Source organism: Siniperca chuatsi, linkage group LG4, assembly GCF_020085105.1.
Source record: "Siniperca chuatsi isolate FFG_IHB_CAS linkage group LG4, ASM2008510v1, whole genome shotgun sequence".
NCBI classification, from domain to species: domain Eukaryota; kingdom Metazoa; phylum Chordata; class Actinopteri; order Centrarchiformes; family Sinipercidae; genus Siniperca; species Siniperca chuatsi.
The window spans coordinates 7825074-7848942 of NC_058045.1; the positions used below are offsets into that span (position 1 = coordinate 7825074).

The 23869-nt window shown below is 41.0% G+C and overlaps 1 protein-coding gene across 22 annotated transcripts in view; it reads right to left on the bottom strand.

The window, feature by feature from the left end:
• The window catches only part of LOC122874981 (neuronal cell adhesion molecule-like), a 78780-nt gene that overhangs the window by 18900 nt on the left and 36011 nt on the right, over positions 1 to 23869 (bottom strand). For 12 of the 22 annotated variants that reach the window (XM_044193613.1, XM_044193602.1, XM_044193599.1 and 9 more), the window contains 9 exons: positions 7597 to 7772; positions 5838 to 5849; positions 5190 to 5295; positions 3944 to 4137; positions 3439 to 3561; positions 2346 to 2516; positions 1716 to 1772; positions 339 to 450; positions 54 to 238 (listed from right to left, as the gene is read on the bottom strand). In XM_044193613.1, coding sequence (XP_044049548.1) covers positions 54 to 238; positions 339 to 450; positions 1716 to 1772; positions 2346 to 2516; positions 3439 to 3561; positions 3944 to 4137; positions 5190 to 5295; positions 5838 to 5849; positions 7597 to 7681 — 1045 coding nt within the window. In that variant the 5' untranslated portion in view covers positions 7682 to 7772. The remainder of the gene's footprint in view (positions 1 to 53; positions 239 to 338; positions 451 to 1715; positions 1773 to 2345; positions 2517 to 3438; positions 3562 to 3943; positions 4138 to 5189; positions 5296 to 5837; positions 5850 to 7596; positions 7773 to 23869) is intronic. The other 10 variants (XM_044193603.1, XM_044193607.1, XM_044193611.1 and 7 more) reach the window with 3 other exon arrangements.

The window sequence follows — 23869 nt, forward strand, 5'->3', positions numbered from 1 at the left end:
ACATGGTGAGCGAATGGCCTGATGGGATCCTGTGCGTTTCATCACAGACAGACCTTTGACCATGACGTGGATGGTGTGGTGCACCGAGCCGAGTCGATTTTTGGCGGTGCAGCGGTAATCTCCTGCGTCTGATTCGGACACGTTCACAATACGTAGGGTCTTCTGGTAGTGCAGGAAAGATGTGCGCTTCGCTGGGAGATCTCCACTCACTTTGGTCCAGGAGATTTCAGGGGTGGGCCTGGATTCAAAGGGGGAGAGACAAAGAGTGATGATGACACTCAAGCAGGTGGGCACTTGAGGCTTTAAGGACTGAAGTAATGGCAGATTTTTTCACTTACAGGCCTTCGGCAATGCACTCCATCTCCAGCACCTGTCCTCTCAACACTATCTTGGAGCTGGAGGGGCCAGATGGGATGAGGAAGTTTGGCCTCCTCTCATCCGCGGGTTCTTCTATAGTTACACATACACACACGCGCACAAAGTAACAAAGAAAACTATTACCATCTCTCCTGCATAAGTCCATAACAGAGTGAAGATCCAGACCTGAACTAGGCCCTTCAAACTCAGTCCTTTCTTCACTGTGGTATAATGAAACCTCTCTTCTACAAGTCTTCTATGGGTCTGCAATGCACGGCACTAAGCCACTTCATTACAGACCACAATTCTCATATTTTATGGTTAGATGTAAATTTTATAGCCATGTTGTGTTTTATTGCACTGCTTTCTGTGGGTGTTTATTGGTACTTAATTGCCCTCTGGGGTTATAATAAAGCCTAAAATAAGGCTAATATAGAATTGAGAATTAGAGACATGAAGATCTGCTTTCTGCTATTGAACTGGTAAAGAGGTAATCTGCTAAACTAATAATAAATAAATCTGACTAAATTTTTATGATGATGGTAATGATGATAACCTAACACCCTGGCATGTGAGCAATTTGATAATCAAACTGCTTGCATGTTTCAGGTTAGCCAATGTGTGGTATTGTTCAGGCAAAGAGACAAATCAAAGATCTTCTGAGCAATGAGAAATGAAGTGAGATGAAAATGATTGGCGACAGAGAGATTAACAAGTAGGTGCGCTCTAAAATTAGGCAGGGCAGCAGGGAAAGAGTGATTTTGAAAATGAAGATTGCAGCTGGCTGTTTGACAGAGGAAAGGCAAACAAAAAGGATAATTTTAACAGATTAATACTTTAAGGAATTGTGTTTGGATCAAATTTGTTGTTTATCACAAATCAGATTACATTTTTAATATGTTTAAATTATTACCTAATTACTTTTTTTTTTTTAATTAAAATGTAGTTTTGTTTTCAAGGCTCAAGACTGTACAGATGCTGTTACATGTCCAAGTTATACAATCAGCTCAATCGATATTGGAATCATCGAACAGTGCTAGTTTAAGCAGTTCATAGGAGGAAGTAAATAGTTATCAAAAGGGTTTTGATTAGATAGAGCAGGAGTGACAGACGAAAAGAGATTTAACTTGGATTCTTGGATTTAGGGGTTAGTGTTAGTGGGTAACAGTCACAGTTTGATGCTCTATGTTTGGGGGTAAACACTAGGGGGTGCCAGATCTCCCCCCTAAATAAATCAGGGAGATTGTAAAAGCCTTGGGTTGTAGGGTTGAAGGGTTAGTGTTAGTGGGTAAAAGCTAGAGTTTGGAGGTCTAGGTTGGGGGGAGGGGGGGACGACACTAGGGGGTGCCAAAACTCACCACTAAATAAATCAGTGTCATTGTAAAAAGCTGCCATAGTGTCATTGATTGCATCCACTGTAACACAACAGAAAAATCAAACACGCCACAAGTTGAAATCATCAGGCACATGGAAAATAAAAAAAAACACTACTTGAGACTAACATGCCACATAAAAACTTTAAATGACTCAAAAGTCAGAGATGAGGAATAATCGTAATAGGAATCTTGTGGGAACAGCCTGTCGTCATGTCAACTGCAAAATGCTAGACTGAATGAGTGTAGTCTTTGTTGTTGGTGGAGAGTGCGTATACAGAACGTCTCACAGAAGTAATAAAACGAACGCCTGCCTGGCAGATAGTGCAGAGAGCCATGAGAGCTCTGACAATATGTCTTTTCAGTGGGATGATGACCACTGGCGTCTCTGAGGATGGGATCAGAGATAAGAAATGCTGTTTTCCTCCTACGCAGTCATGCTAGCACATACTAATGTAAATGAATAATGCGACACATTACACACAAACTCACACTCTAGATGTCTCAATCATGCTCGCTCATTACACCTTCAGTGCATTTGACTTTCTTGGTTTCTTCTCCTCACACACACACACACACACACACACATACACACACACGCACAGTCAGACTTACTGCTGAGGACCTTGACGGTGATGGGTTGTTTCTGCTGGATGGTTTGTGTGTATGGGAAGCGGGCGTAGCAGATGTAGTCGTTCCTAGAATCCTCTCGGAGAACATTAGAGAAGTAAAGGTCTCCGTTCAGGGACTGGGACACCCTGCTGCTCTGAGGCAGCCTCTGGAAGTCTGAAATGTACAGCAAATTAAATATTTTGAAGCATACAGCAGTGAATACATGCTACTGTAGTTAAAGGTGCTACTGTATGTGCTGCCTTCTTCAAAGAGTAAGTTAATTCAAATTGCAAAAATCTGTATGGTCTTCAATATTAGTTTATTCTTGACCTCACCACAAGGTCCATTCATTAGCTTTCGATTGTATCAAACGGTCATTGAACATAGTTCTGATGGAAAAGTAGATACGATACAACTGAAAGCTCCGCCATGGTTACTAAATAGACCTTGTGGTGAAATTGTTTTGTCAACTGTTGTTTCCAAGGTCAAGAATGAACTTTCAATCTCAACTTTGAAGACAACATGGACGAGAAGTCTTTAAAGTGCTCATAAAAAATGGAAATTTGAAAATCTGCATTTTCATCACAACTGGGAAACTCCGTGCACCGAAGAAGATTGTGTGATATGATCAAAAGCTCCAGAACAGTGACTGAGTGGACCTTGTGGTGAGATTGTTTTGTCAACTAAACCAAAATTATCTGCACAGCTATATACTACTAGAGGTCAGAGAGAATATCCTTTTTTTGTAATTTGGATGAACTGACCCTTGGAAATCAACACATTTAATGAATCAAGTAATAATTAACTAATTAAGTGTGATACTCAGTGTAATTACATTAAATATACAGGACCAAGGATGAGACTGTCAGTAGTCTCTAATTAATTGCAGTGGCATAGTGCTTGTATTTCTCAACATTAAGACCACATTTCCCATAAACCCCTAGTTCTCTGCCACAAACAGGACAAGTGATGGTCACAGATAATTGGACACATACATTTGCCACAAGGACACATAAGCAACAGTGTCATCAACAGTGTGTTATAATGTGTTCATGTATGCAGCTAAAACATTATCTTCTATGACTGAAGTGCTCACAATTGTCCATCCAGAATATGATGGGAGGAGGTAGGCCAGCGGGGGGTCGACATGGTAGCACCAAGGACACGCCCTCCTGAACGACGATTGGCTTGATCTTCTCCTTTGACCACAAGGGGGACCCTGGATTGGTTTGGAGAAGGAAACACACATCAGTGGATGAGGAGTCTCGTAATTTGACATAAAATATGGGTTGCTAATGGACTGTCGCTGACATGATGACATGAGGCAATGAGGCAAAATGAGAGGGATGATGCCAAACTGAATAACAATAAGCAAAAGGAGAAATACAAAGGGATATTTGCTTGTCTACTGTTACATCCTGCAAAGTAAAACATGCTGCTTTCAACATGCAACCTTTACCTTTCAGGAATGCTCTTAAGATTGAAAATGCTACTTAATTGTTTGAAAAGGAAAAAAGAATGATGTGAGATATTCATGACATTCAGAAAATGGAAGAAAAGAGAAATGAAATGACAGAAATGATAGACTGCACTGCGCTTACTGGACTGTTGTACGACTATGTTGTTGGAAACAGCGGTTCCATGTTTGTTCCTTGCTGTGCACTGGTAGACGCACTCATAATGTTCGACCTTCGCTCTGCTGATGTCCACCACCAGGGTCCCAGAGTGGGGCCTCATGCTCACATTGGGGTCCTGGTCGATGTCAAAGTGAGTCCCATTTCTCGTCCAGGAGAAACTGAGGAGGGGAAAAACAGACCAGTGTCATAACAGTGTGGCTGATATCCACTGATGACAAATTGTGTTATTATAATCTGGTGAAGTGTACAGCCACCACACTGTATTGCAATACAGGGCTAGGCTTAAGGAGGTAATGAGAAAAGGTGTTAACTGTTAACTGGTTAGGATAGCACTGAGAAATAGCTTAACATTTATGTGTGTGCTCTGCCATCCTTGTGAGAACCTTTTTTTAAAAAAAAAATAGATAATGAGAACATTTTTGCAAAGTGAAAACATTCTGGCCAATCCTCACTCAAAAAACAAAATAAAAGAAAGAAAGAACAAATAGAATTAGAGGCCCTGAAAACCTATTTCTCAATCAGCTTCTTACGATGAGTAACAGGGTCCAACATGAACAACAAACAGTTTTGGTTATTTAACATGAGAAATTTCTGTATCTGCGTTTTTCTCACTGCCGTTCTCTCTGTTTTGAAGTGGGCGGGGTTAAGTTGCAGAAAGGTGATGTCACATATTTCTGTGCATCAATCAAGAGTTTAGCAACATTTGAATCAATGCCAATCAAATGATCCCACACAATCCTGATGAAGCAGATTAGCTGAGTTTTTGACTCAGCTAACAAATAATAAGGATGTTATTTTTTCCTTTATGTTAATTTTGATTGTTGCTTATTTAGTCATGAATATTTAATGTTATAGAGAAATTCTTAAGATGTAAATTCAAGTTTTCAGGGGCTTTAAAAGATTTGGGAGTGCAAGCTCTTTTGTACTTGCCAGTCTTCACTTCTTCAAAAGGGTGTTTGAGAGTTACGTAAGACTTGGTTTTAGGGTTAAGGTTATGTTAGGGTAAAGTGAAGGTTAAGGGCTAAGAAATGTATACTGTCAATTAGGGTCCTCATGAGTATATAAGTAAAAACGTGTGTGTGCATGCAGTGTTGGTGCCAGCTGAGGCTTTTAAGAGAAAATTTGACAGGTGGTGGTTGAATCCACACCTGGAATACATTTCCTAGTAACAGCATTATGTATGCAAAAATCACACTTCACAGATTCCTACCTGGGATGAGGCTTCCCCTTCGCCTCGCAGTGGATTATAATGTTCTCTCGTGGGTCGATGATGTAATCCTTGGGGGATTGGTGAGTTATGGTCGGCGGCTGCGGCACTAAATGCGATCAGAAAGAGGGTGATATTCAATCATGACCTTTAGTGCATAACCAAGCCTTTTTCTGTTGCTGTATTGACCACACAAGCAGTCATTACCAATCACATGCAGACTTACCACACTGAATCAAACCAGACGGCTGTTTGCTGGCAGACACAAAAAGCTCTCATAACATGTGTAACAGCAAAAAGGCATGCAGAACGCTCAGGTACATTTCACTTTATTGTAATGAGCCGATGCTGTCAGTGCTGGGGAGATAACTAATGGACTATGACAAAACAAATGATATAAGAACTCACGCTGTTTGCAATATCGCTCTATGGAAAATGCTCTACCACTGCAGCAACACGCAGAACAAAAACAGCAAACAAAGAAACAAAGAGATCAATGCATGCAATATACTAAAGTCCACTCCAAATCACACCCAGGATCAACATAAAGCAGAGAAAATATAATAAAAAATATTCAATATAACTTTTAATGCACAACAAAAAACTGCTAGCACAACCTCTGCAGTGAATTCATACTAGTTTGAAACTTACATCCTTCCAGAACTTTAGTGTTTTTCCCAAGAATCAGCAAACAAGAAAGAAAAATTGTGACAGTAAAGAGAACCAGACATTAGTGGTGAAAAATATCTTCGTGCATTATTTCTGCTTCAAACATGATTTAAGCAAAAGCCAGTTCCCAGTTGAAAAATGCTAGCCTCCTGTCGTCAACAGCTCAAACCAAACAATATGCAGAAGATCTACTTCCACAGTGACACCAGGCTCAAACTCGTTCCTTTTCCCCATCAGTCAAAATGAGGAACACTGGGTCCAATGTGGTTGGCTTTACAAAACCAAGGCAATAACATATAGACTTTCCTCCAAAAAATAAAATATCAGCTGTTAAGAAAATAAAATCTGGCCCTAGGTAGATACTATATATGGATGGTTAGAATAAATGTGATTAGAGCTGAACTCTCTGCAACTAATTTGATAATCATATAATTGTTTCAGTCAGTTTTCAAGCAAAAATACGAAACAGTCGCTAGTTCCTGCTTTTTAAATGCAAGGATTTGGTGCTTTATATATATATATATATATATATATATATATATATATATATATATATATATATATATATATATATATATATATATACTAGTAAACTAAACAACTTTTAGACTGGTTGGATTCAATTTTTTTTTGGAAATGTCACCTCTGGCTCTGAGAAATGATAATGGGCATTTTTCCACGATTTTCTTCCTTTTTTCTAGACAAATAAATGATTAATTGAAAAATATTCAGCAGAAGAATCAATAATTTAAAAAAATAACTGTTAGATGCCTAAATATGATACTGTCAAACAGTGTAGAATAAGATGATTTTTTTCTACCATAAAACTACTGAAGGGGAAATCAAACGAAAAACCGAATGTTGAGGCGTCTCATTTTGATAAAAACATGATTGCCACTAACAATTATTTTCATTACCAATTAATCTGATTATTTTCTCTATTAATTGATTAAAGAAATAGTTCAACATTTTGGGAAATACACTTATTCACTTTCTTATAAAGAGCTAAATGAGAGGCTCGATACCACCTTCCTGTTCATATGGTAAATATGAAGCTACTGCAAACAGCTGGTTAGCTTAGCTTAGCAGAATGACTGGAAACAGGGGAAACAGCTAGCCTGGCTCTGTCTGTAGGTACAAAGATCTGCCTACCAGCACCTCTAAAGATCTTATATCTATGTTTGTTTAATCCAAATAAAAACTGACGAGTAAAAGCAAAAAGTTGTGGTTTTACACACAGTTATGTGCAGGACAATTTCTTGGCTGGCCACAGTAACGTATGTAGTAATGTAACATAGAGTGGTCTCAACCTTCTCATTAAACTCTCGGCAAGAAAGTGAATAAGCTTATTTCCCAAAATATCGAACTAATCCTTTAATCGCTCTTTCTATAAAATGTCAGAAAATAGTGAAATGTGCCTGTTATGATTTCTCAGAGCCCAAAGTTGCAGGACATATTCAAATGACTTGTTTTGTCCCAAAAGCAGTCCAAATCCTAAACATATTCAGTTTACTTTGTCATCTATGACAAAGAAAAGCAGCAAATGTTCACATTTGAGAAGCTGCAACCCACAAATGGCACTTTTGCTTGATAAATGACTTGCCAGAAAACTTTCTGTTGATCGAGTAATCGATTAATTGACTAATTGTTTCAGTCTCAGACAAAACTGAGACCTGACATTAGTCCATTTACACTCTCGTGGATATGAAGGTGTTGTGTGGTGCGTGATTTGTTGCCTTACGGTCTAGTGGGACCTCCAACGCGGTGGCGAAGTGTCCCAAGAATAGCACCAGCAGTGCTGCGTCCATTCTCCTCCTCTCCATCATCGGTGTGCGACACAAAGGTCTGTCCTGAAATACAGCGACGCCCCGCCTCTCTGCTCAGTCACACTGTCTGAGGACACGTGCACATTCACAACTACAGGGAGAGAAAGACAAAAAGAGTGTCATAGATAAGAGGATAGAAGCAGGAACAGAGATTACTGGGTTGAATAGCACATCCAGTTAGTGTGGCTATAAATCATAATAGAGTTTGGTCTATTTTGTGTTCATCAGCTGGTGAGAGAGAGAGAAAGAGAGAGTGGGACAGAGACAAACACATAAAGCTCTGGCCACAGATCGATGTTAGTTGCCATGCAGTGCAGTTTGCTGGAAGCTATCTTTTTGATCTAGTGCACTCCAATACGGACTGATGCGGCCCACAAGGGCTCATTTTGCTCGGCTAATCACCGCCGTTGCCACGGTGCCATTAGGCTTCTCTGCCATATCGATCACATCAGCCAGCAGATGACATGCCAAGGGACAAGACAAGGGGACACTCATTTTACTTTCCATTTCGCTCTCAGCTTTATCAGTTTGATTGACTGACTGACTGACTGACTGAGCCAGCAGCAAACTGATCTGCAATGAGGTCAGATTTCAGACACTGAGCCATCATTCTTTCATGAGATTGTTGTTGTGGGAAACATCGTGATCTTAGATCTCTGACATCATAGTAGACACCATTCAATAGGAACAGATGGTTCAAGTTCAACAGGGTGTTTAGGTTCAATTGAGGTGGCTTGTTTACAGTTTTGAACAAACTGGTGAAAGGCTAATTGGCCACTGATTAACTGTTAATTAAGTGAGGATTTTCTTTTGTTACACAATATAACCTAATTATGCCTCCATCACAACACTAGCGTTAGATGGTGGATGGACTGTGAATAGACTGGAAAGCTAAACAGAAATGTATGTACTGTATTGAACATTCCAGGTTTGAAATCTTTCTCTTGTTGCCAGGCAGCTTGTTGTTGCCATATCACACTTTCCTCCAACCAGAATCAATTATCTTTTGAGACAGCTAAAAAGAAATGATAGCAAAATGCTGAAATAATCACCGTCAGGGTCATCAAACCCAGTATGACCCAAGCTTCAGAGAATAATAATAACTACTGAGTCAAAGTGACTTTGCTCAATTTAATTAATATTTGCATAATTCAGCCCGTTACAAAGAAATTATCAGTATAATTCATTACTTTCATATAAATGTGAGTGCAGCGTGCAAATGATGAATAAAAAGAATGAGGAAACAGAACTTCGGAGGAGTCGTTTTCTGCCTTTTAACAACTGCAGCCTGACCTGTTTTTATCTTTGCTCTCCTGCCTGTCTTACCCAAGGCATCCGCTGGCACAGTATTAAAATGTCACAGCTTAATTTAGAGCTCAGGCAGACTAATTTGCTGCGTTATCACAAAAGCACACTATCAAATTTGGGATATTAATGCCGGTTACTGTATGAAAGAATCAAATCGAGCCCATTAAAGGGGGAGCTGCATACATGTACTGCTCTCCTGCCTTTGGGTGTGGGCCGGGTCAGGGCTGCAGATGAGGTGATGGAAGCTATGTCTGGGACCAGAGGCTAGTCAGCCAGGCAGTCAGACCCTGGCCTGGTCCTCCTTGGGGAACTGATGTACTTGTTAGTGCTGCCCTACAGTCATGATTCAGTCCCGGCCCCAGAGCCAGTGTCTGGTAGCATGGGAAGAGACCAAGACTAACGTCTGCTGCCCCCAGCTTCCACTACACCTCTCCAGGAAAGGCCTGTATTATTCGCCTAGGGCAGCCAATCACGCTGCTGTGAACACCATCAGGCAGGTCTGGCTTGGGATTTGACATAAAAAGATCCAGGGGGGGTAATTTCATCAAGCTCATTTGCAGGCTGGAGGCAGGGGTGCTGAACCCATACTGAGCAGAAAACCTGCAACAGACTCGTCATCAGTGTTTATTTTCAACTTGCTATGTGTGAAATTTACGATCAGATGTCATTTATGCAAAATCCATTCATGGTGATTAGTAAGGTATTGCATTGTAATACGTTCTCAGTGCCAATTCAATTTTGTTAATGTAAAAAGTTAAAAATTATCACTATAATTTAAAAAACAAACAAACATAAAATACAGACTGAACTTGGCAGTGCACAGTCACAGGTGAAGTGAAAAAAATGACAGCAAGAGAATAAATGTGTTAATTATAAATTTTATGGTGAATCCCCAAAAGCCTAGAGATTCTTATCTGGAAAGGCACCAGGGCTTCATCCAGGATTAATTTCCCAATTTAATGAGCTGTAACAGCTCAGCTCAAGCCGGTCAGCATGTGTGTCTTTATGTGCATATTGTATTTGTGTGCCTGTATTCATTTATGTGTATGTGTGCTATAATTATCCCTGTGAGCTGCAGTGACACAGGACCAACCCCTCACATCCCTCTCACAGTAGGACAACAGTGGAAACTCAAGTGGGGCTCTTAAGACAAGGAACCAACCACCAGAGCCTGAAACTACTGAAATCCTGCCTGAGTGAGCATAAAAATGATTAAAAATATCCAGACTTTACCCTATTCAAATTAAGAAGTGGAGTATTCATGTTCCAAATTCTAAAACCTTCACTTTACTGATGTGGCATGAGGCAAAAACTTGCATAATGAGTATATTTTGAGCTTAAGCTAGAGTAGCCCTGCATCTTAAAAGAAGAAACTACAGTTCAAAGCCCATTGCTCATTGGAATATACAATTCTTTGCAATCAGAAAACATCCATCACAATTGCTGAACCTTTCTATGCATCTTGTGCTGACAGAACTGGAAAAGCCAAAGTCAATAAAGCTCACTTCAGCGCATACTGCTGAGGCCGAGATAAAAAAAACAGTACTGTTTGGAGTGCTGTGCCAAAAGCTGTCAGATGGCTGATAAAATCGAACAGGAAATGGTCTCTTAGAAAGAAACAAGGCAGGTTGGTAAGGACAATTCCAGCAAGGATTTTTAGCTATTTTTCAAAATAGATGAGGCCAAGAGGATGATAAACTGAGCTACTGTCTCACCTAGAAATCTCAATACAATAGTTAATAGGATTTTTTTTTGGCCACTTGGGGGTAGTGGTATCAACCACACTAATATATCATCACCTTTTAAGTTGATATGGGCGAACATGTTAGCAAACAGTTGCTTATTTACACACCCAACAGATACAGAGCAACATTAGCATTCATTTAGAGTCGTGTTTCTGGCCACCTGATGAATGAAAGTCCAATATTCACTCTCCTTTAAGCTCTGTTTTGCTCTCCACCAACTCCCAATGGAAATATCTGGCTCAGTAGCTGCTAAATGCTCCGATTCACCAGCAAGTCGCTAACTGTGTCTGTCTGCCTTTGGGTGCTGAGCAGGTAGTGTACAGTGAATTTTTAGAGCTTCTTTGCGGAAAACAACTGCCAGCTGTGGCTAAAAACAACGCCGTGAGAACGGTGAGAGTGATTCAAAACAAATGTTGTGGGCCGTAAAATCAAAACAACACGCTGAAAGACGCTAAAATGCTCCATAGAGCTAAAGGGAACATAAAGTCAGGTGATAATTCCCTGTGGGTTCGTCACTTTGAGAGACTTTTGAAATGAGTTCGATATTTTGTGGAATTTCCTGAACATTTCAGGAAGCCATTGATTTCCATTAGATGTGAAAGTCTCTTTACAACTTGCTTGACTTATGTAATCCATTAAACATCTAATCACACCAATCTGTGCTTAAAACTGCATTAGTATGCAACAGTAATGTAACTTAGACAAACATTAATGCTGGCTTGATGTTCACTGTGATGGATTACACAAGTTCAGCAAGTTTTAAGAGTCTGCAAATTGATTTCCTTATGGTTCAGAAATGAGTGCAAGTCAGAGGCTGCCTAGAAAGGTTGGAAAAAACACATTCAAACCTGAAACACAACAGCATGGATTGCAAAATGGTTAGCTGAGATGTAAGGCAAATCGGATTATTTATATACGTATATTGATTGTATTAAATGAACCAAAGCATGCAAAACCACTGTTAAGGACCTTTAAATGCAAACTACACAACCTAACTAGTGATTCTTCCATAAAAATTAATGTCAGCAAAGTGAAACGCTGTAATGTTAATTACTGTCTACAACTACATAAGGCAACCTTCACTCAGGTCTGGCTTTTCTCCCTGTTAATTTTTTTCCATGGAGAAAACACTCAGCACTTGTGTAAAAGCTGCATTGAGCTGCCTCTCATTCAGCCAGCCTCTTCAATTACTCCATTATCATTTTCCCATGGCCAGCTACTTCACCACCCTGAAACTAATTGGTTTTGTGCACATGTCAGAGATGTAGCACATACAGCGACGCACATAAAAACAATTATGCACACTGGCTGCAGAACGTGAGGGTCAGGACATGTCTGAGCACACAGATGGAGCTGACAGGGGCACAAGCACTGAGAAGTAAAACACACCACGATGTAACTGAATAGGAGTTGGCAGGGAAAAAAAGCCCAGTTGAAGTTCCCTTACAGCAACAGATAATACTACTCCATATGCTTTATGCTAACCACTAGTGAAGATATTGCCATTGTCTGTGCCAAACAATAGTGATGCAATACTACAACACTGACAGTCACTGCTGTTGCATCAGTACTGTACAGTTTTAACATCTATGATGAAAGACAAGCCTTTCTCTCATGCCAAGCACCCTAATTAACTCCTATAATCAGTGCTATTGATGGCTCATGCAATCAGGAGTTTGTGGGCCTTGGTATGGCCTTAATGGAGCAGCAGGGATCCCTTACAGACGGCTGAATGCGGGGGTATAATGATGAGAATGGCTCCGCACTCAGGAAGGTGGTGATGAGAAAACGGATACGGTTGGAAGAGTTTATTTTTCTGAGGGTGCCGGGTGCTCCCGCTCCAGTTCAGGATGTTACTGCATGGTATTCACGCCCAGGGCTGCTTGCCCATTTCTCTGTGCCATTAAACATCTATGGGGGAGCGGGAGGTTGCTTGAAAGGCCTTGCTCTAGAAGATAGTGAGACAGTCCTTCATTTGGTTACCAAAGTTTGGAAATTCAAAATCATATGGAATTTTGAATATAAAGTTATCACTCTGCTAAAGAGTCCTCTGTAAGTCCTTTTAAACAAATTCAAAATAAATTAAATTTGTTACATTTAGCAGCTGTCTTTAATTGCTGTGCTTCCATGAGCTGTGGATTCACAGCTATTGTAGTGGACAGGCATTAGCAGTGATATGAATTACAGCCATGATGTGTGAGGTTGAATGTTCAGTGGCTTTGACTAAAACCTCTCACAGGCCTTTTATCTGCAGCTACAGGATCACAATGGAAATTCTGCAGGGCCGGCTTCAGCATGCGTTTCCCATAATCTTCTCATTAGCTTTTATAATTGGGGGACCGTATGCAAATAATTGGTGTAGTTAACATACGAATTGGGGTCCTGTTGTTCAGGGAGGCCCTGCAGCTCAAAAACACGCCACAGCCCTTTCATTTGCACTGTACAATGCCAGACAATAAAGTGAGAATCTTTAATTTATCTGCTCAACTGTAAATATGTTGTTTATGTCCTCTCACTGGATGAATACTGCAAGCTAAAACTAAAGTGGTTTTGATACATGGACATCTGATCAGGCTTGGAAACTACAATTTTTTAACAGAAAGCATGTGGTACAAACCGGCAGTGTGGAGTTTGGATATATACCAGGTGGAGGGGGGGTCTAATGAAAAAATTGGGTTGCATTATAGGAATTGTAGGCTCTGGTGTTTTTCAAGCTTAACCCATACTAGGAAATAAAAGTCAGGATATTTCAGCTTCTGCTGCATTGATTTTGACCATTCTCAGTGAAGTCTCCAATTTGATGGAAGCGTAATATTAAGTCTCTGGAGTAGCCCTTTAAGGATGTGTTGCACTGTTTTCAATATATGTCCCCCAGTTATCAATCTACCAAAACTCTTAATGCTAATGGGCATCTGCTACTAATGCAACATGTCCGGCAATTTGTTTGGTCCTCCTCCTTTCACAGAGCACCGCACATTGGCATTCACTAAGCTTCCTCCCTGTACATGCCAAAAACACTCCGGGATTCGCTCTCTGTCCCCTCTGCCCAAATGCTAATCACTGCCGGCACCGGCACTTCTGAGAGGGGGGTCCTCTTTAGCATGCAGATGAAAGCAGCACCACTAGATGGGATGGCTGAGTTAAGGAGGAAATCCCTGCCTGTTCAACCTGAATGGAACCGAAAGGCGTTTTGCTTTCATCTTATCATTGCAGACCAGCTAAATATGACATATAGTTGGTGAGTCACGTCCACTCCTCACATTATACCAGCACTCCCACTGAGAGCTTCATCATGATTGGATGGGTGTATGAGTCCCTCTCTTTCTCCTTAGGATAATTGCTGGTGGCAAATTGGAGGTCTTTCAATCTTTTCACTGCCTCACAATGTAGCAAAAGCTGTAAATCAGTGGTTAATACAGTTGTAATGGCTGCAAGGTGGCAAAAGTTAAGTCCCCAAAGTGCATTTGTACACTCATCTGACACCTAACTTGTACAGTAGCTCATTACTGGAGAATTAAGAAAGTGGAGGCACTTTTAAAAAGCATTCATTAAAATGAGATCAGGAGGGGAAGCAGCACAAGGCTGAATGAGCAACTGTGGATCTGAACTTGACCTTTATTTGATAGCTAATCCCCACACTGTAATTACTTCTTAAAAGAGGATGTTTCAATATTGTCAAGCATGTATATGTGTATGTGAATTTATACTCGCTTACACTCATTTGCATAAGCATCCTCCTTGTTTGTGTGTGTTCACAGAGTTTATGGATTAGTGTAGGAGGTCAGACATTAAAGATGGAGCTTGAGCATGCTTGGCCTACCACACAAGTGTGTTATGGGCGAGGCCATTCATATGCTGAGCAGAGGTTCATTATCATGAGCAAATGCAGGAGAGTGGGAGGAATGCACTCCGACTGGCTTCCTGAATAGCTAAAAGGACTCTCAAAATCCTCGGCATACAACGTCACAAGACACACTGTAGCTACAGAAACATAACAGCTTTGAGAAAGTAATCAACAAAACCAATCTGCTGTGGTAAGACAAACAACTACTTCGAGACAGCATTAGGATTACGATAAACATCCATGAATACGTGGAATCAGAGACAAATACTGTCATTATAGATATAATCCATAAGCCTAATTGTTCAGCAAATGCAGGAAAATGTTTTATGGCCAAATATAGGGACACTCTATACACTTTTCGGCAGAGCAGAGCCACTCAAAAATGCACTCCTAAAGGGCACTCTGTATCCATGGCAATCCCCTCGTGTTCTCAGATCTCCGTGCTGACAAAAAGATGTCAACCCCTTCATCAAACACAGACATAAAGGGGAAAAAAGAGACAAAGAGGCCCAGACCCATTTGTCATCTCATAAGTAACCTTGGAGAGAAACTGTACGCTTGACATCTGCTCTGCCCTAAAAAACATCTCAGCCTCCTCTAAGCTCAACAAAAGAGGTATGATTAGAATCTCAGTTTGCCACCGTGTCCACACCGGATGGCTTTCACCACATGTAAAGGGTCTCTCAAGATGGGGCCAATATGTGGAGTTTACTTTAAGCTTAAGGGTGCAAGAAAAAGAGTCACAGGCAGTGGAGGATGTGTTCACCTCAAACACACAAAAACTGGCAGCCATGATGTTTTGCAGCAGATGAACTCCTGTGGGCAATGTCAGCCAGGGTAACACAGAGAAACAGTGTATATATATGATTGCACAGAGTCAGTTAATACAACCAGGCCTTTCTGGAAAAGCACTACTGTATAATAAAAACACTCTTCTGGTGGAATTTGAATTGTGCTGATACAGTACAGGCAGCGATGGGTCATTTAGAGCTGTCTGTGCTTTGTATAGTACCATTCAGTCTAGCAAAATCTGCCGACAACATCAGATAACAAAGCGTGAACGCTGACTGTGCGCTGGAACAATCTGTTACCACTGCGTGTTACCAGAACATGTAATTTGCCAGTGAGAAAGTAGCAGGTGGACAGAGGCAGTGAGGTCTAGTCTTATTGAGGACAATCTTTTCTGTCCTGAGGCCATGTCGGTGCTCATAATCAGACTAAACAGCATGCTGGAATTCATCCACAGTGTGAAAAGGCATTCAGAGGCATTTCAAGTAACAGAGATGAAAGAAAAATGCCTTTTAATCATGCAGTGTCTTTAAAAAAGACATCTAAAATGCACTAGAGGAAAGGTCAGGGGATCACCAAAGTCAGTAGGATTCGTCCTCTGGGGACCATGAATGTCTGTACAAAATTTCATGGCAATCCATCCAATATTTGTTGAGATATTTCAGTCTGGACCAAAGTGGGGGACCGACTGAATGACGATGACAGGCCGACATTGCCATCCCCACAGCCATGCAGCTAGCATGGCTAAAAAAGAGCAAATTGTGCTAGCGGTTGTCTAGCAAAACCTACCGACAACATCAGATAACAAAGACTGACTGTGCGCTGGAGTAATCTGTTGCCAGAACATGTAATTTGCAAGTGATAAAGTAGCGGTGAGAAAATCCCCGGCAGGTGGACAGAGACAGCGAGGTCTAGTGTTATTGAGTGCCACCTCTACATTCACAGAGCGCCACAATAGGCCTCCCCTGTCACTCCCCTCCTCCTCCTCCTCCTCCTCCTCCTCCTCCTCCTCCTCCTCCGTCAGCCCCTTCCACTTCACCCCACCTGTGTCTGTGAAAGGTCAGCGCAGAGGAGGGTCCTCACCCCCTCCCTGAACCCACAGCTCCCACTCCACAATCAGCCACAACACTGAAGCCCAGTGCCAGGAAACTCAATCAAAGAGGGGTTTTAGAGGGCTCCAGACCTCTCAAAACCCTCTATTGTCTCCAGAAGGCTTCCCCACACTGCGGCCGGTCCATATGTAACACTGTAAGAGGAGTTGCTCATTATTGCCCGTCCCTGGTTCTACTTTGTCTCTTTTGTGCGGCTGACAGAAGAATCCAGTTGCCCAGCCGGGCCAATAAAAGAGAGTGCAGTTATGTAAAAAAAGAAATGGAAAGAAAGAAAATGAGAAAAGGAATTAATTTGCAGGACTAAATGATGGCAAGACACATATGTTGCATGCGTTAGTGCAGCGTATTCAGCAACCTGAGGGTTTGAGGTAGAAGAGACATGCAATACATAAATCTGTCACCTGTTGTGTCACTGCAAGACAGTTCTTTAATGGCATCTGTTAAAAATGTGCCATTCATCCCACGAGTTAGAGAGTATTAACTGATAGACACACCACACCACAATGTGTGTGAATGTCAGAGCAATCCATTATCACATAAAGGAAGCACTATGTAGCCCCCCCCCCCAAGCACCTCCTCAGCTCTATTCAGATACGGCAGGTGAATACAAATCATTTCCCCTCCGCTGCTCTCTAGAAGGACTCACCATCCAATTTCAGACATAGAGGACACAAACAATAGTCCTTTCAAAGTGTGAGAAAATCAAATCATGGCCTTTTTAAAACGAAAGACCAGGATCAGGAGTTAACCCTTCCAAAATGATAAACAAGTTCTGAAAAATAGATTTTTGTTTTTCTCATCAAGGCTCAATGAAAGTTATAATGTAAGATCCTGCATATTAGTGGAACAGGTCAAGCAGAGAAACTTCTAAAGAAGAGATATTTTGGGGCAGCAGAGGATACTGTTTTACCAATTGGGAGCATAACTGTGGGATTTTGCTGATGCATGCAGACTGCATCAAAACAGTAATTAATTCTTATTTCCATTTGTCCATCTTTCAATCACATCATTGTTTAGTTTTTATTTGTTGACAAAAATTGTCACACTTTTGTTTTTTAGATTCATTTTTATTTAAATTTAGTCTTGTTTTCGTAGTGGTTGCCAACAAGTATTTTTTATCATAGTTTTCGCTGACAAATTAACACATGTATAACAGAGAAACAGAGCAACAAATCTTTACATTTGAGAAGCTGGACAAAATGATCAATAAATTAGCCAAAATGTTAGCGATTATTCTTTATTAGTATTCTTAAGATCAACTGATTGACTTATCATTTCAGCACTACTTTGATGTGACATTTTTGGTTTTGGTTTTAGTATTTAAGATAATTCCATCATTTGTATATTCACGCTGAACATACAGCAGCAGTGAGAGCAGTTGCTGTCAAACTGGACACATGCCATCACTTAGTTTTATTTCCTTGACAAAAATTGTAAGACCTTTCAGCATAGTTTTGGTTTTCAAGTGTACCAACAAAGGTTTGATATTTCTTTTGCTTGATCAATGACTTAAAACAATTAATCTACAGGTATTATCAAAATCATTGGCGATTAATAGTCTATCGATGCCCTGATCGATGAATCAACTTGAAGTGACACTTTTGGTTTTGGTTTAATATTTGAGATATTTCCATCACTTGTATAGTCACTCTATTCATGCAGAAGCAGTGACACAGTAGTTGCTGTTAAACTAGACACACGCCATTTCTCCAACCAGTTAGTGTATGAAAACTGAATCATACAGAATAGAATCCACATAAGACACATGATTCAACAAAATACACCACAACACAAGCAGAAATGTTGCTTAATGTGAAATGAATGTGTGTGCCAGCTGCACTGATCCACACTTTTTTTCCAAACTTTTTTCCCAAACTCTTTCAGCCAAGTCTGAATGAGCTTTGATTACACTGGCTTGAGCTATGGCCACTCTATTTCACGAGTCAGGTTTTCATATGCTAAACTCAGCAAACAACTCAGGGGAAGTGAACAATTCATCAAAGATAGCCCTGAGTAAACTCTTCTGACTGTATCTGAAGTGAAGAGTGGAGCTGTGAATTTTCATTTTAAATCTTCCCCATTCAAAGACTTTTGATGGAATGTGATCTAATTAAGTTCTGAGGCTGAGAGACTTGTGATATTTTACCAGAAATGAAATAACTGGGAGAGAGATACATCTCCCTTAAGCAAATGGAACTATTTGTTAGCAAGTAATTGGGTGACCCCATTTTATGTGAAGCACTGTTTTTTTGTGAAATTGAGAATTTTGAAGATTAAAGAATACAACCAAAGTCCCTGGTGGTGACTGACTGATGGTGACTGTTGGCGCTTCACCAAGGCTTAGTGTGAACATGTTTCTATCTGTCTCATGGGTGTGGATGACTGAAATGTTGGCTAATGAGTATTAATGATACTAATGAAGGACTTGACTTTCTCATAAAGGAAGTCCCTTTATGTGCTGTGAAACTCTTTGCAAGTTTAGTGAAGACGTGACGTGAAAACTCAGGAGACTCAAAGTTGAAAAAAAGCTTAAAAGTTTCCTGGTGTTTTTAAAGCTTAGAGATTTTCCCTATTACATCCATCATCTGGAGTGTTTGAGTGTGTTTCGAGTGGGTTTGGTGTTTAGCCCAGAGGGCGTCGCAGCTCAGACAAACAGTGCTCCATCCTTACAGATCATCTGGCCCCATCAGAAATAATGCCCCCGACAAGAACTGCTCCATCAGCCCTCATTTGTCAAATGGGGATTCCGGAGGAAACATTGCTCCTATTTAACGCTAACAGCCCGTCTGGCTTCCGCTAACAGCCTCTGTCCTATCTCTGTTTGACGGCATGAGACTGGTCGCTAATGCAAGAGAAGTGTCTGCTGAGTGTTGGGTAATGGCTGGGTGAGGCTTTAGTGGAGATTTTCTGACTGCATCTATCGCTCAGTGCAGGTATAGCAAAAGATTGGCGCTGGGAGGTCAAGCAGCACGGCTGGACAAGGTGTGTGCGACTCGCCTCCGGGGAAGGACACCAGGGGTGTTTCAGTGTGTTTCTACCCCCAGGGTCAAACATGACAGAAGAATGAATTACTGCCATAACAGATAATTGTACAGTATCTCTACTGGAACCACCTCACCCTCCGCTGTCTACACATGAAGAATGACTAAATGCATTTCATGGTCACCTACATGAAGCATAAACATTGAACAGTGTGTTTCAAATGCAGGTATGCACTTTGTTACAATCATTTTTGAGCTAGGCTGGGTATTGTTTTGTACATTTTTCAGTACTGACACTGACATATGTGGTAAGGATGTTCAATATGGAAGTTGAAAAGATTTAGATTCAAGAAGTGGATATTATACTGGATTCAGATTCCTTAAAATGTAATGGAACACCAACTGCAATCATGATGCATAAACTTATTTTGTCAATTTAACAAAATAATTCAACATCCAACAGTGCGGAAATGAAATCTAAAAACAGAAAAATATATATATTGGTAGATAGAGGCTTGATGTAATTTACCAAGCAGTAGAAATCCACAGACACAAGTCTGCATATAGCTTGCTATTTCAGAGTGCTCTCACATTTCATATTTATTATCATTCCTTTACTCTCTCGCTCTCTCTTTCTCTGCAGGTACAGAGAGAGATTTCTCATTAGAATTGGCTGAGATGCAGGTGAGCAAGGGGTTACATCTAAATTCTGCCATTTGTATTCCACCACAACAATCGGAGAGCAGGCTGTTTATATTGATGAGCAGATAGACTTGGCCTTGGACCAGGACCCACGTCTAACAGCCACATAATTCATTTGGTTTCTTAGAGGCTGTTCCAAACAGATAGATCCCACCAGCTTATGACGGTATGAGGACAATCTTCTCTGTCCTGAAGCCATGTCGATACTCGGAATCAGACTTAACAGACCTCTGGCATTCATCAACAGTGTGAAGAAGTATTCAGAGGCATACCAAGTAAAAAAGATGAAACAGAATGTGCTTTAATCATGCAGTCAATAATTCTGTACTTTGAGATAGAAAATATGGTACACAATTAGTGTGCTAAAAAAAAGAACATTAAGGCAGTTAACTGGTCAGGATTTGGAGCAATATGTAGGGCCACTATAACCTGTTCTCTATTTCCTCTACTCCTGTCTGTCTGTCTAAATAAAGACTAAATGCTCTTCTTTTTCAAATAAACATCTGTCCTCTCAGGAAAGTATTCTGTCTGAACATCTGTTTTTCTTTCGCTCAAGTGAGAATCTTGGATCTTGGAAACAAGAAGTGGATAACTCCATTAAAGGAATAGTTCGACATTTGGGGGAAATACACTTATTGGCATTCCTGCTGAGAGTTGAATGAAAAAGTTAATATCACTATTATGTCTGTACGCTAAATATGGAGCCAAGAGACGATTAGCTTAGCTTAGCATAAAGACTGGTAGCAGGGGGAAATAGCTAGCCTGACTCTGTCCAAGAAATATCGCCAGCATATATCTTTCTGATAAACCACAACTTTTTTAAACACACAAGTTATAACATGTTAATTAGTGAGCTTTAGAGGTTATCTTCGGACGGAGCCAGGCTAGCTGTTTCCCACTGCTTCCAGTCTTTATGCTATTTTATATCTGTTTAATCCAAATAAACACCAAAATGTAAAAACGGTTTAGTAGGGAGTTATGTGCTGGAATTATTCCTTGGACAGATAATTAACTTGTCACAATGGACAATAGACACACAAATATAGAGGAATGTATAAACATGCATTCAGCAGTGCGAATAAGGAAAATCCTCGAGGCCGGACCAGTTAATTGCACAGAGAGGACGAGTAGTGAAGGTAGAACGAGGCCTAGAGCAAGGCTGTGCAGGTGAAAGGAGCTGGGAAAAGAAAAATAAAGATGGAGATGCAGAGCCAGATATAGAACAGTGTCTCCTCAGACTCTCCAGGCTGTCTGCTGAGCAGTTTGTGAGTCAGCTGTGCATGAAGCCGACTTTCTCCACAACCCTGGAAGATGGAGAAGGAGAGCAGAAGCCCCTCAGGAGGGGCCTCACCAACCTCTTTCACATCACTCGGCCTCCTTCTCCCCCCCGACTGTCTTTGTATCCATCTATTCATCTATTTGTTTATTCATGTCTTTCTTTCTGACACTTGTCTCTGCTTCTCATACAGCCACAGAGACACTGAAAAACACACACACAATCCACTCAGTCACATCCATGCACGGCCTCTTTCTCACACACCGTAGCTCTTAAACACAACATGCGCAGACAGGAGTGTTGACACAGAGAACCATCAGAGAATAGTCAAGCTTGTATCAAAGAGACACCTAAGAAATATCTCGACGCGTTCATCTGAAATGACGTGTGCTGGGAGCAGCCCAGGGGCCCTCTGTGCGTGTATGAATCCCTCCACTCATCTGCAGCTTGTCTGATCTCAGAACTGCGTAATATCACTGCTTTCTAACCACATGTGAGAAAGCTATTGTTTCACTTAAAGTAGATATCTAAACTGGCATTTATGGAAAGGAGGTTATTTGTGAGAAAGTCAGTGGCTCACAGTCCAGTCCAGTGTTTTAATTTGGCAACTCAGATATGCAATGCTAACTACAAAACTGAAGTAGTTTATTCTGTACAGTGCAGTCAGAAAGTATTAAGACAGAGGCACATTTGTTTGGTTCTGTACTCCAGCATATTGGATTTGTGTTTCCATCCACATCACATGGACTGTGTAGGAGTTACAATCATTTTTATATGTAGCCTCCCCATTTTGGGGGACAAAACATAATTGGACAAATTAAAGGGAAAATTCTAATAAACCCCTAGGTGGTTAGCGAAACTTATTTGAGAGAAAACAAAGGCCAAACATTAAAATGAATGCCCAAACTGTCCATTGTAAACACTGACCTTCTCTGTAGCAATGTTGGCGCGATCCCTAATCTCAGCAATTGCTTTGGTGAGCACAATGTTATCATTATTGATACAAATGATGGCAAAAACTACAAAAATATGACTCAAGTTGTAATAAACTGGATTTAAAGTACTTTTAGTAGTATTTTGGGGGCATTTTTATTGTACTTTATTAGAGACAGGAAATGAGGTGGAGAGAAAAGGGAAATGAATTGCAACAAACAAAGACGGACGGACTTGTGGTTCATGGTCAGCCTCATGGTTATCTAGGCCATATAATGGATTCTTTTTCTTTAAAATATCTATTATTTAATATTTGGTTGCAAATCCTTTGCAGAAAATGACTGGATTCGACCCATAGACATCAGTAGATGGTTGCATCTTCCCTGGTGCTGCTCTGCCAAGCCTGTACTGCAGCCATCTGCAGGGGCTTTTGCCTTCAGTCTGGTCTTCAGCAAGTGAAACACATGATGAGTTGGCCTGAGGTCAGGTGACTGATTTGGACAAACAAGAGTTTGGCCATAAAACTCCTTGGTTGCCTTTTCTGTAAGTTGAGGATTGTTGTCCTGCAGCACTCTGCTCAAATTGGGGGTCTAAAAAGGGTTAAGCATCCTGCTGTTCATCCAATGTGCAACATGTACCCAATAGGGGTGCGAACACAATCAAATACCCTTAAAACTGAGAGTCAGCACTTTAACCTCCTAGTCACATTTTCATTTCAAGAGTCAAATGGAAAACGCATCAATTCACAAATACTTTCTGACTGCACTGAATATAAAAAGACTGGATTATGTAATTCTGTCTGAAAGATTTACAGTCAAAAGCCATACTCATGTGGAGTTAACAATAATACTACACTCCCTGACGGTCACGTGAGAGAAACCGGCGAAAGACAGCACTATGGAGGTAAACAGAAACCTCTGCGGCCTTCTATTGAAGGGCATGGGACCTGAATGCTGCTGTTCACAATGGACGCTTCACGCCTCACCGTGTTTCAAACGGCAAATTCAGTCTGCAGCTCCTAAGTGTGGCCCTCTATGACTCGGCCAATGAAAACTGTGGACTCAGCCTCTCTGGCCTGCAGCACACCTCCACAACAACAACCGACTGTCACAGCGAGATGACAAGAGAGAAACGGAAAGAATGAATGAGATTCAGAGACAACCAGACTGAGGCAAAGCAAAAGACTGAAATAAGCACATAAAATGGATAACCTGAGAGACAGAGAGCCCCCACCCCATCGGCAAAAATAAAACAAGCGTAGCACCAGCAGCAGAGGCGAATGAGCTCCGAGCCGTCAGAGTCCCTTAACTCTCCACTCAGCTGTACATGCTGCCTCACCACCCGGCTCGGCGTGCTGCAAGACCGAGGTGGGATCCTTCCTTCACACTCCGCTGGGTGTTGGACACACATCACACCGTGTCACCTCCAATCACAGAGCATTATATCAACTCCCCGCTGAATCACAGACACACTTTCAGCACCGCCGAATGAGGGGATG